A 14,625-nucleotide genomic window follows, 5' to 3' on the forward strand; every position below is an offset into this window, starting at 1 on the left:
ACACAGTAAGTGGGAAAATAAAAGCAGATCTTATATTCTTATATCCTCAGTGTTCTATCACATTAGTCTTCCTCCGCTTTCTCACAGTGTAAATAGCATTCACGCTGAATCAGAAGTGCTGCAGGGAAACTAATGGAGGTGTTGAAACAGGAATGTTTGTCAGTTATTCAAGATACATTCAATATCAATGCAAAGAAAATACAGAACTTGTGTCAAAGCCTGTATAGTTAGAATGACCTGTAGGTGGAGGTAATAGATCACATTGTGAATTAACTTTGCTCAGAGTCCCTGTTAACCAGAGAGTTTAGGAAATACAATTTTGAATTACATTTTTAAAGATGAACAATATAAAAAACAACAACAGAAAGAGAGAGAGAGAGAGAGAGAGAGAGAGAGAGAGAGAGAGAGAGAGATGGACTTGATTGCCAGAAAAGAAGTGGTGATCCTTTGGAACAAAGTAGCCAGGTGAACTTTGAATTTATGATATTTATGACTTAGGAAGATAAATAATATTTTAGACTTTAAAGAAGAAGGTTTCAAAAAAGATTATGAGAAACATAAGACTAGAGACAGATTATTTGGAAAGGAAATTGTACATACTTTATATAATGGTATTCATACATTTTTTTTTCTTTACTCAGAGTAACTTGGAGAGAATGTGCTGAGAGCACAATAAAAGCCTAAAGATATGCATAAGTAGTACTGATTTTCAGAAAATAGGAGATTAATTTCAGCACTGATAATTGGGTTTGTTCTGTGAATCTCTGGATAAGGAAATTCAAGTAGACCCAACATAAATTTTTCTAAAAATATTACATGAACTGTTTTTGGGTTTTTTATTATTTTATTTATTTGCTAGTAGATAGAGTAGGGAAATTGAGCTAGTATATCTGATTTAAGTAAGGCCTTAAGGCAAGTTCACTACTCTGTGGACAAGGTGTAGAAACGTGCACAAGCTACTGGGCTCCCATGCTGACAGAAAGGTTTGCGCCTCAGTTACTTAACAGAGTAACTATTGGCAATATCATTGTCAATCTAGACATGATTCTAGAGTTCCTGGTCTGTATCTTAGATACTACCATGTTCAGAAATTTTGTCAGTGGGTGAAGATATAGAAGGTATACTTATAAAAATTACAAATAACACAAAATTAGGAGGAACAGGGTGTATGACGGGTGACAATAGTAATTCAAAGGATTTTCACCCGGAGCTGCGGCTTCGGTGCTGACCTGGCCAAGCCCAGGAACCATACCATGCACAACCAGTCCCGAAAATGGCACACAAATGGCATCAAGAAACCCGGATCACAAAGAAACAAATTTCTTAAGGGGGTGGACCCCAGATTCCTTTGGAACATGCGTTTTGCCAAGAAGCACAACTAGAAGGGCCTAAGGAAGATGCAAGCCAACAATGCCTAGGCCACGAGTGCACGGGCTGAGGCCATCAAGGCCCCCGGAAAACCTAAGGAGGTCAAGCCCAAGATCCCCAAGGGCGGCAGCCGCAAGCTCAGTCAACTTGCCTACATCGCCCACCCCAAGTTTGGGAAACATGCCCGAGCCCGCATTGCCAAGGGTCTCAGGCTCTGCTAGCAGAAGGCCAAGGCCAAGGCTCAAACCAAGGCCCAGCCCTGGCCGTGGCTACAGGGGCAGCCCTGCCTCCAGCCCAGGCTCCGGCTCCCAAAGGTGCCCAGGCCCCCACAAAGGTTCCAGAGTACAGGCCTCTGTCAGCCGTTGTGAGGGCGGAGGGACTGATGTGACCCCTGGGCTGCTGTCTGCATGGGGCTGGGGTCCTCCTGTGCTATTTGTGCAAATAAACCTGAGGCAGGATCTGTCAAAAAAAACAAAACAAAAAAACTTTCACATGTTGAAAAGAGATACCGAACAAGGTGTGAATTAATAGGGATAAATATGAAGGCGAGATGGAGAGAAAGTGTCAAAATTTAAGACATTGGGGAAAAACAATGGAAATTTGAATAAAGTGTGGAGTTTGGTTAATAATAATGTATTAATATTGATTCATTGTGAAAATTATGTATCAATATTATATGTCAATATTGGTACAGTTATGATAAATGTACTATAGTAATGTAAGATGTGAACAATAAACTGGATATGGGTATATGGGAACTCTGTACTATCTTGGCAACTTTCCTGTAAATCTCAAGCTATTTTAAGATAAAAATTTAGTTTTTAAAAAAAAGTGGCCTAAGGTTTTAAGTCTGAATAAGTTATAATGCCCATAACAAAAATGGGGAGTTTGGATATGTGGTTGTGCAGGATTTTGCTCCACAATCTGGAACTCTTTGGGAGGAATGTTAGAACAGAGTGACAGAGAGCATTTCAAAAGAACATGGTGAGGCTGGAGGCAACGAAAGCAGTTTTCACAAGGAAACTCAAGAGTTTTTTTCCAGTAATCTTAAATTCTCTGGTGGGTGCAGAGATGTATCTGAAATGCAGCCTGATTTTACAATTTGTGAGTAGTGGTACCTCCTCATCTAGTTAAATTCTCAGATCACTTTTAGTAGGTTGATTCAGTCATCTCTCTTGCTTGTACACTCTATTGATTATGTAGAAACTGAAAATTTAAGAGATCAAAAAAATCATAATGGAAAAGTGGCCATTTTATTGGTTGTGCATAAGCTGTGTGAATTATGTGACCTTTTGTGTTCAGGAATAGTCTTACTGTTCCAAATTAAGAAAATTGTCCACTTCATATTTGTATTTGAAAGTTATGCTTATCCACAGAAACAATCAATTTAGCACCCAAAATTACAATTTTCATTTCAGTTATGATGATGCAAGTAAAACTTAACATCTACTCTTGAAATACTTAGGGAAATGAATATTTTGTATGGGATAGAAATACTCTGAAATATTTTAAAGACTTTTATACAGACAGAAACTGATTGTGAAAAGTAATATTTCCCCAAATTTTAAAGGACAATTGCTGAACAAATATTGTACCAATTTATAATCAAATGACTATTTATGTAAGTTTTGCATTCCCAATGGAAAAAAGTAAATAACCCATGGGGTACTCTAGTCTAGTAATTCAGTGTTTCTAAGGAAGGATTGAGGGACATGGGGAATTTTTTTGGGGGTGGAATTTTTTTGAAAAAGTGTATTCTAACATTACCTTGGACTTTATTCGGGTTTAGTCATGATATTTATTTTTATTTTCAAGTGACATTAAAGAAGGCCATGACATTTTTATTTTTATTAAGGAGGAACAGGGATTTGTTGATATCATTTTCAATTTAATACTTATGTGATTCTACTTTTTCTGAGAGCCTCTTTGTGATTTTGATGTTGATGATGGTGATGACAGCAGCGGCGTTTCTTGAAAGTAACTATTGGGTTGTCAGAAAAGTCATGACGCATTTTTGCAACAAAAAACTTAGAGAATACGTCATGACTTTTCTGACAACCCAATATATGCCAGACACTATTCTAGGCAACTACACGTTTCAGATATTTGACCTCACAGCATACATATGAGACAGATGGCATTAGTATCCCCAGTTATAGATGAGGAAACTGGCCTCACATCAATGTCAAGTATTTAGTATTTTTAGAGCCCTTGCATTTAACGAACTTTTGTCAAATAATAATGAATGCTTCAGATATTTTTTAAATATTATATTTGATGATTTTTGATTAAAAGTTCCCATGATATCCTCTGTTTTTTATCCTTTGCAGGTATGCAGTTTTGTGTGGCTGTGTATCTGAGTTTGAGGGCTTGCAAAACAAAATTAACTATGGCTATCGCTTCAAGGTATTTCTTGATATTAAAAATGTTTTAATGTAGCTATATGTTCTATTAATAGGTACATATCAAATTATTCAACAAATTAGTTTCTAGGAATTTGTCTTTTCATTTAAATGAAATGACAGTCTTTAAAGAATACTATGCCCAAAGGAATCAAACTATTTGGGTGATTAAAGATTATTATTATTCTAGATTCTGAAAGAAGTCACATAGATGAGTGTTACTTTGTGAAATGTAGAGGATTAGCCTCTGTCATGAGCTTGCCAACATTTTCATGGCTGGGACTAATCAGTTAATATTTTCTGCATATTGATTTGGTAGAATCCAATCTAGGTCTTAAATTTACACGATAGATGAATAAAATAAGTAATGCAAATACATATCATTTATAATGTACCTCTAGTCATAAAAGCTCGATAAGTAACCCTTCAGGGTCAATAATTATAGGGATGGGCAAAGATTTCTTTGTTTCCCAGCTCCCTATAACCATTTGACAATGTCTGGCGTAGAGTTCTCTATCACCTAGTGCTACAATTTCCTCCATTTTACCCTGATCATTTGATATTTGTAAGCTTGCCTCTGAATCAAGTATTAGCTGGGCACATCATGGGCAACCAATAATGTGACTGGGTGTTTTCTATTTTTATAGTGGAATTTTGGTTTTAAATTATCTGTAGCCTTATTAAATCATAGTCACAGTTCTGCTTCTAGTTCTGAGCAATCATTTTTGATCATAGAATCATTGATAAAACTTAATTGTTTTAATGATAGAGATTGAGGAGGTGGATGAAACCACATTGTAAAGTTTCTTTGAATTTACTAGGCACAGTTCCATTCAACACTACCTGAAACCTTGGGAGATGATATTTCTTTGGATTTTCTTTCAGGAACATCTAGATAAAGCAATCCAATTTTTACCTGAAGAACCCTTTTTGTATTACCTCAAAGGAAGATACTGTTATACTGTAAGTTGAATGCTTTTATCTATAAATCTTATTTAATACACTATGATTGTGTGATATATATTGAGTGACTTAGTCATTCTTTTATTGTTTTACCTAATGTCTCCTGTAGAGAAAATGATAAAATCAATATATATTTTATGAGTTTATAATTTCTATATGTTATATATAGGATATTATTTTATATATGTATGTGTAATTTTTTTCTTTACTACCTTTCCATTTTCCCTTGAAGCAGTCACACTGTTTCAGGGGATCATCAGCCACCTACACATATGCACCCTATATTTGATACACTACTCCCTGTTTTGTGGGAGGACTATTATTCATTCATCAGAGTTTATTAAGAATAAATTATATGCTCATTAGCCAGAAGATAGCTAAAACACTGTCCTTGTCTTCAAGAAACTTAACTTAGAATAGGGACATGGGCTCACCAACATTTTCTGACTGGGACTAATTAGTTAACATTTTCTGCATGTTGATTTGGTGGGAGGAGTAGAATCCAATCTAGGTCTTAAATTTACCATGCTAGATGAATAAAATAATGCAAATACATATCATTTATAATGTGCCTGTAGTTATAATAGCTCAATAAATAACCCCTCAGGGTCAATAATAAATAAAGGCAGCTCTTAAGTCTAAGACCAAGTGTCTTACATGACATTAGTTTACAGAGAATTAACAGAATGTAAAAATATGTCTTAAGAGATACATGAAAAGTTACCATGAAGAGAAATGATATTTCTGAATGAGAAAATTAGGGTAAGCAAAAGAGGAAGCTTTTTAATTGATGCTTGAAGAGGACTAGGGAGGAAGAGGGAAGCTTGCTTTTACTGAATACCTGTTATATATCAGATGTGCATTTTATGCTTTATCTTTCTTTATCTCATTTAATACTTATAACGGCTCTATAAACAGTTTTCATTATGCCAGTTTTAAATATTAAGAATCTGATTTTAAAATACTTTCATCAATAAAAATGAAATAAGTAAAAAAAAAAAGAATTAAGAATCTGAGTCTTCTTAAAGATAGGAGACTCACCTAAAAACCATTGACCCAACCTCACATGAGTCTGGAACTTGAATGGACATTATTTTCTTAGGCTTCAAAAACCCAAGAAGGAAATTTTAGTTCAAAATAGAACCTGATCTTTATGCATAGAAAAATGGCAGAGGTTAATGCTAATACTCCCTAGAGAAATATGTCTTCACACAGGCTGTATAAAACTCTTGCAGAGTGGCCCAACAATGATGAGTATCAAAAATAATAGAATAGGGCCAGCCAAGTGGCTCAGTTGGTTAAGAGCTTGCTCAAGAGTGCGAGCTCTGAGCAACAGGGTCGCCAGTTCGATTCCCGGCCTGAGCTGAGCTGCTGCTGAACTGCCAACAGGTGGCAGGATGGCTCAGCTAAAAAAAAATAAAAAAAAATAATGGAATATACAAAAAATAAGCCATCCAGAATGACAATTAATAGAGGGGAAAAAAAGAACAGAAATACATCTAAAAGGACTTCAGAGTTTGCAAACATGGAATACAGAATATTAAACAGCTGTCTATATAATGTGTTTTTGTGTTTTTTTAAGATGTTTTATTGGGGAATTGGGGAAGGGAACAGCATTGGGGAATCGGGGAATGGGAACAGACGAGTTGCTGTCCTTTTGTTCTTCAATCTAGTTGTGGAGGATGTTGCTTCACTGGCTCATGTTGATCATTGCGCTCTTCCCGGCTGAGGCAGATCAGTCACCAGCCATTGAATGGCTGCTCACAGTGGCTCATGGCAGCTCATGCCAGCTGCCAGCTGCTCACGCTGGCTGCCGGCCACTCACGGTAACTTACGGCAGCCCACTGCAGCAGGGGCTGCAGCCTATGCTGTCACCGGCAACTCATGGCAGCCCAGCTCCAGGTCGAGCTGTTGTTCACCATCTTAGCTGTAGAGGGAACAGCATCACTGGCCCATATGGGATCCGAACTGGCGGCCCTGCTGCTCAGAGCTCACACTCCCAAGCTAACTCTTAATCAACAAGCCACTCAGCTGGTCCTATAATGTGTTTTTTAAAAATAAAAAGAATTAAGGAAAAAATGGTTGAGGAACATAGAACTACAAAAATGAGCAAGTAGATTTGGAAAAGATGAAACAATTTTGATATAAAAGATACATTATTTGACATTAAAAGAAAACTCAATGATGAGATTTAGCAGTAGATAGGCACCACTAAAGAGAAAATCAGTGAAATTTTAAGATAAATATGGAAAAGTTACCTGGAATGCAGCAGAGAACAAAGAATAGAAAATATGAAAGAGAGATAAAAACACATGGATGGTAAGTTAAGGACATCAAATGGTGATAAATTTTCACCCACTTCTTTTAGTAATTAATAGAATAAGAAAGCAAAAAAAAGTATCACTACTTTTGTAAACATTGGAGCCCCACATTTAATAAATTTGGTCTAATAGATATATATGAAAATACATACCTAACCATCAGAAGACACATGTTTTTCAAGCCTATATAGAATGTTTACAAAATTGACCCTGTATGAGGTCTTAATAAATTTCAAAGAATTGGTATCATACAGGTTTTCTGATCATAATGCAATTAAATTAGCGCTTGAAAAACAAAACAACTTTTAAAACATAAGTATTAAAGTTAGAAATAACATGAAGTGATAATTAAACCCTAAGAAGATGCCCTTTTATTCCTGCTCATTTGATAAAATTTAAAAACACCAATATTAAGATGTTGCAAGAATATGGAGCGACGGGAATTCTTACATTGTTGTGGGAACATAAATCGGCACAACCACTTTAGAAACAATTGGGTATTTTAAATTTGATTACTTGCCTACCATGTAACCCGCACTGGTGCCTACCCTAGAGACACTCTTGCAGATGTGCTCTAGAGGGCATGTACAAGAAAGCCTTGTTCCTAAGAGCCAACAAATGGAAAAGACCCAAACGTCCATTGACGAAAGAGTGGATGAAAAATCATTGATGTGTATTTAAATGATGCAATATTTCATAGTTATTTAAATGACTGAACTTAAGTTACACTCATCAACCTGGATGAAACCTTAAAACTGTAATGTTAAGTGAAAAAAATAAGTCATAGAAGTAATAAATAACATGTTAACGTTTTTCTAATAAGCTTCCTAGAAACCTAGAAGATAGGATGAGGAAGGAAGGCACTTGGGGTTAGGGACAGCATCAACACCCTTTTAAGTATTCATTTCTGAATTCTTTTAATCTTTTATGATAACTGTAATATTCATATTTGGGGAAAATGAAAAATTTTTAAAAAGCAAAAAATAGGGCCAGCTGAGTGGCTCAGTTGGTTAAGAGCTCGCTCAAGAGTTTGAGCTCTGGGCTGGCCGAGTGGCGCGTTGGTTAAGAGCTGGCTTGGGACGCCAGAAAGCCCCGGTTCGGATCCCACATATGAGGGCCAGTGACACTGCCCTCCACAGCTAAGATGCTGAACAACAGCTCAACCTGGAGTTAGGCTGCCGTGAGTCGCTGGCGACAGCCTAGGCTGCAGCCCCTGTGGCAGTGGGTTGCCATGGGCTACCGTGTGTAGCCAGCAGCCAGCGTGAGTGGTCAGCAGCCACAGTGAGTGGCCATCCAGAAGCCGGCAACTAATCTGCCTCGCCCGGGAAGAGTGCAATGATGGTGCCAACTTGGGCCAGTGAAGCAACATCCTTCACAACTAGACTGAAGAACAAAATGACAGCAACTTGTCTGTTCCCCTTCCCCCAATTCCCCAACGCTGTTCCAATTCCCCAATAGAAATTTTAAAAANTGAGAATCTTTTTACTCATGGAGCAACATTCCAGGACATGCAAGGATTTTCACCATATAAAATACTCTCAGAGTCATGAATGAAGGAAAGTCTTCAATGGTCACACATACTTTAGTGAGCCTTAAAACTCTCACAGTTGGAAGTTCCTCAGTCCTCAAATCAAATGTAGAAATCCCTTCATCATGAGTTTATATGAGACACCTCAGACTGAAAAAAGCACTATCAAGAACCCTTCAGTACACAATTCAACATATAGTTTAGACTTTTGCCAAATGACATATTACTGTAAATAGTGTAGTGTAAATACGTAGAACTGTGATGCACCCTGGGAAATGTTGAATGCAGAATTTGGTAAGAAGTAATAAGCAATGAGATAACCTCTCTTCAGTACATTAATAAAAGTTGATTAAAAATCTAATACATGGGTATCTGTCTTTAATACCATGAAAAAATCATGAAATGTTATGCTGAGTAATTGGGGCATTTTTCCTTTATTACATCACTATTGATCAGTTGATTAGTTTCTATTTTTCATGCCACTCTAACCATTTACAACTTTGTTCAATCAGAAAACAACATTTAATGTAACTGAAAAAATGTAGAACACAAATAATGTGTTCTAATTATTATATTTGTTTTGAAATATGTTTCTGCATGGCAAGGGTGAATGAAAACATAGACAAATGAGACATACTTTTTTATTCAAATATACCAGGTGATGGTGATGTGGGGTTGGGGAAGGGATAGCCTTTGTTTGTTTTCTAGTGTTCCAGCATCTAACCGCTAATTTAGCAGGCCTTTCTTTAGGGCTTCTAGGTGCTAGGCACTGAGCTAGCCTTAGGGTTACAAAGATAAACATGAATTATGGCTTTTTTATAAGTTTTTTTTAATACATTAATAGTCTAGATTCATTCATCGTATTTTCTCACACAACCTTCAAAAAAATACTGATTTGATGGAAGTTAGACTACTACTTGACCAGATACTACTTTTGAATTAGTGTATTAATGTTTATGAAGAACTTCCAGGTTTTTTTTAATAAAATCCAGCAAGCAGCTGCTTCTAAATATCTGCTTTGTCCACTTTTCCTCATCTGTTTAAATTTGTTACATTACTTAAATTCTGTCTGATAGGTAGAAGTTTGTTAAATGCAGAAATGCATAGGAGAACCTAACCATCTGAATTTATTGCCACTGTTTCTAACATCCACACCTGTTTTAAAGAAATAACAATATATGCAAAGTCCTATAAAACACATTACGTGATTTTTCATCTTAACTATGAACTCCCTGAAAAAGTCAATAATGAAACATATTTGCCTCTTTACATCTTACAGTAGAGTCTGAGATTTCTCCAATCCTTCTGCTAGGGCCAGGATTTCTTCCACATCTTATAGTTAAAGAAGAAAACAGTGTTATTAACACACTGGTCGGGTCCAATGTGTCTGCTTACATGGAAGGCACTGCCCTTCCAGTATTCTACTAACTCCAGACCTGGTGGAGGAAAAGCCTGGAAATAGCTTTCCATTAACTCACATTCTCAGAGATCTAAGTCCCTTAGATCTAAGATGCTTGCTCCCAAGAAACCCACAGTTTCTTTGTAATCATCTTTCAAAAAGTATCTCCTCACTCAACAAAAGTCTATTTCAAAATACCTCGAGTATCAGGATGAATGTGTGAATTTTCACTGTATATTTGTGTTTTCTTTACAGGATAAAGATGCACAGAAAGAGGTGAAAAAAATAAGCACTTTCTTGAAGACGTAAATAAAAGAACTTCAACAAATCAGATGTGGTCCACTAANGAGTGGCTCAGTTGGTTAAGAGCTCACTCAAGAGTTTGAGCTCTGAGCAACAGCGGTTCAATTCCCGGCCCGAGCTGAGCTGCCGCTGAGCTGCCAAAAAGGTGGCAGGACGGCTCAGCTAAAAAAAAAAAAAAATGTACAAGGGCCATATGTTTTTTATTTTTTATCTACTGTGATCTTTTTTGTTTTATAAAGAGGAAATTAAGACCTCAGGAACTTAAGTTTTTCCAGTATCACACAATGGCTAATCAAAGACATGAGTGAGGTCTAAGGCTGCATCGTTGCTATTTGTTCATCTTTTTTCTACCACTGAGAATTAGTTCCCCTATTTTAAATTTTGTAAGAATGTAGATCATGGCATATTTAAGGTAAATGATTTATAAAACGCGCTGAGTGAGTTAGCAAAAATGTCATTTGAACTTGAAACTCATTTCTTCATAGTATTAAAGTTATAACTGGGGGTGTGTGGCCAGGTTCAGGACACTGCACAAAAGTTCTTAAGGTACTCATGTACATGAAATATTTCACAGATAAAATCAAAAGTGGTAAGAGGCACAATAATGCAGAGGTAAAGATTGCAAACTCTTTAACCAGACCACCTGGTTAAATCCTGGTTCTATCACTTACCAGCTGGTTAACACCAGGCAAATTACTTAACCCCTCTCTCTCAATTTAATCAATAACTTGGAGATAATAGTACCCGCCTCGTAGTGTTGTTGTGAAGATTACATAAGTTAATACAACTGAATTGCTTAGAGAGTGCCTAGTAAGTGCTAATAAAAGCTCACAGAATTTCAACTCCATTAAAATGTACACTCCTTGGCAAACTATCTTGGGGACCTCACCATTCAGTCATGACTTAGATTCTTACTGAAAATACTTTCCATGATGTTTGTCAAGAGAGAAGTCATCAGGGATGCTTCTCCCCATATCTACTCTAACAGCTTAGGGTACTGAGGAGCCTAGCGTGCTGAGGCCTAAGGCTGTGGGGGAACTAAGGACTCTGGGAGGTGGAGGGGAGGGAAAGGAAACAGCACAGACGTTGGATCCCACGCCCTAGGAGAGTCTGCACCCCCTGGCCCTGCCAGGAGGTCATGTTGTTGAAACCGAGATATAGGACTCCTCCCCCAACCCCCCCCACACACACACACACACCACACACACTTCATCCCTTCAAAGAGCATTCACAGGGCCCAGGAATGTATCCCCAGAGCCTTTAAGTTCGGTCCTGTAGAGATCAAGAGCACTGGCTTTATAATCAGACAGTTTGAGACTTGAGCCTTTTCCTGTCTGTCTGACCTGGGCATGTTTCTTTATTTCTCTTCATCTTAAATTCTTCCTCTATAAAGTAGGAATAAAAATACATACTTTATATGGGTTTTGTGAAGATTGCATAAAATAAGACATGTTATTTTCTTGGCCCAAGGTCTAGCACATTAAGTGTCCTAACTAAAAATAAATGTTAGTTGCCATTATTTTGCTCTTATAACAAGAGAAATCTTGTCCTCCACAACTCAGAACATCTAGGGAGGTGGTTTTAGATGCCTGTTGTTTATTTCTAACTATAGAATGCCTCCCACCTCGTCCAAAATCCTGGCACAATTCCCTCAGGAAGTGGTTCTCGATCTTGGTTATATGTTAGAATCATCTGGAGAGCTTTAAAAAATGCCAGCCCAGGCTACCACTCAGACTAATTGTTTCAGAATCTCTGAATATATTAATGTATAGTTTACATACAATAAAATGCACCCATTTTCAGTGTGCAGTTCAGTGAAATTTGCAAATCTTACATACTCAGGGAGCCACCACCATTTCAAAATATAGACATTTCCATCACATGGCGAGTTATCTTTGCCCACTGGCTGCCAAAGGGACCTTTGACAGCATCCACTGACCTGCTTTCTACCACGGTAGATTAGTTTTGCTTATTCTAAAATTTATATAGATGGAATCATAATTCTTGTACTCTTGTGTGTTTCTGGCTTCTTTTGCTCAGCATAATGTTTTGAGATTCATGCATTTTATTGAGTGTATCAGTAGTTTCTTTCTGTTGCTGGATAATATTCCATTATATAGACATGCCACCATTTTCTTCTACATTTACCTATTGCTGGATGTTTAAGTCATTTCCAGTGTGGGGCTATTGGGAATAAAGCTTCGTGGATAGGCCTGTGTAGTAGATGACAGGCATGGCAGTGCTGGGTGGGGGCCAGACTCATCTGATCTCACCCACTGTTTGACATCATGTGATCCCTGGATCTCCCAGATATGATGGAGGGCTGCTGCTTGAGGTTATGAGATGTTTTAAAACAAAGCTGATTTATTCAGCAATGTTTGCTAAGCACATACCTAGTATCAAACAGTCTCAAATGTAGGAAACATGGAAATGACCAACACAGGCCCTACTCCCAGGAAACTCATACAGCCAAGACCAAGTAAACAAGTACACTATTTTTTTTTGCCAGGTGTTATGATAAAGAGTGTTCTTAGAGCCTAGGTAGAAACTGCCCCTTAATTAGAACATTCTGAGTAACACTACCTTCTTTGTTATTCAGCTAAGTCCTGTGTTCCTTTGGGCTTCTCTTTCTTTTTTTAACTGTAAGAGAAAAAAGAGATGTTCTGATTTATAATCCTTCTAGGTAATTAAACATAGTGTTAAGGTATATATACAGATTTAAAATGCCAACATTAAAGAAATAAGAAACTGCTTATTTACATATTTTGGAGCAAGTTATCCAAATAGAATTTGGACAGAACTTGCAGAAACTACTGGACATAGAAGAACTTACAATTGAACAANAAAAAAAAAAAAAATTGTCCCTTTTCTAAAAAAAAAAAAATGATAATGTGAAATTTAATTTTGGTGGTTATTGGTTTAAAAAAATTTCTCCTGGATTGTAAATATGTATATTGGGCCCTCACTCGATACTCCCTCTGAGTTGAGGATACTCGTTCTATTTACATTTATGAGATGCTGGTCTCTGGGTCTGCTTGGCAGCATGGAGTAGGCAGGAAGAGAGCAAAGGCAGGATCTTATAGCTACTACACTCTGGTGCAAAGAAATATTTTCAGTCATCTCAGAATCATGAATCTGATGAACAAGGAATATCAGCATTATTTCTCACCCCCACCTCTTTTTTGCTGATTGAACACAAATCTTATGACTATTTCAAATTGGTTTTGTAACCAGTGCTTTCAGAGATCATAGCTTGTTAGAATTATGGAAAAGGGAAGTAAAATATTAATACCATAAAGGAGATATCTCTCATATATTAGTAATGGGTATGTATTTATATTTTTATATATTATATGTATACACACATATATGTACACACACATCTAATTGGGGAGAGATTATTCATTCAAAAGGTGAACAACTTTCTAAGAGTGATAGTGCTCTATGTTTGCAGGTCTCGAAACTGAGCTGGATTGAGAAAAAAATGGCTGCTACTCTGTTTAGAAAAATACCATCTTCAACGGTACAAGAAGCTTTGCAGAATTTCCTTAAGGTATACTTTGTTTGTCCATTACTTTAATGTCACACTGGCTACTATCTGCACCCGCCCTTCCTGCCCTTGTCAAGGAAATCTTTCTCGTCTCCATGTATAGATCTCTAAAAGTTTGAATTCCAGTTTTGGCACGTTCAGTTTTAAGCCTGTCATGTTTTAAATTCAAACGACTTCTTAGGGCAGTGAGTTATGCCCTACCAGGGACAGCAGCCCTTACTACCAAGTCGAAGAACAACTCTCCAAGTCGTGCCCTGATTGTTATACTTGATCCCAAATACACCTGATTAGCGTAATATAGAAACAGTTTAACCTTAAAGAACTAAAAGATGCCAAAAGGAAGAGTTATTTTAAAAGCCATTCCATCAGTTGCAGACAGTTCTATGAAGCATTCTTGGGGCATCACACCAAACCACTATTTTCATTCATGTCTTAAAATGTATAACTGCTATGCTAATAAAACTCCAAACAGTAATATTGTGTGTGTACACATGTAAATGTGTAATATTCCCCTCCATATAACCAACTTCCTTTTGGGCTAATTCCTTCACTTTTCTCTGGAACCAATGATAGAATCTTATAGATACTAACATATTTTTTCCCCATCTACAATTTCAGATTTGTAACAATACAGATAAAATCAGGCTCTGAACTGTATCGTCCAGCATATTGTCCAAGCTGATTTTTTTTTGTTGTATTTTATGGATCCATTTTGTAGAACTGAGAGGGAATTCAGAGATCATATAGTCTAGGATGGCAAACATTTTCATCGCACTTTCCATCTCTGAACA

General features: G+C 37.0%; 1 protein-coding gene across 1 annotated transcript in view; it reads left to right on the plus strand.

The window, feature by feature from the left end:
• The window catches only part of RMDN2 (regulator of microtubule dynamics 2), a 63,075-nt gene that overhangs the window by 44,471 nt on the left and 3,979 nt on the right, over window positions 1–14,625 (plus strand). The window contains 3 exon segments of the mRNA XM_019647777.1: window positions 3,699–3,774; window positions 4,656–4,733; window positions 13,739–13,837. Of these exon segments, the coding sequence (XP_019503322.1) occupies window positions 3,699–3,774; window positions 4,656–4,733; window positions 13,739–13,837 (253 nt within the window).

Source organism: Hipposideros armiger, unplaced genomic scaffold, assembly GCF_001890085.2.
Source record: "Hipposideros armiger isolate ML-2016 unplaced genomic scaffold, ASM189008v1 scaffold_116, whole genome shotgun sequence".
Taxonomy (NCBI): Eukaryota; Metazoa; Chordata; class Mammalia; order Chiroptera; family Hipposideridae; genus Hipposideros; species Hipposideros armiger.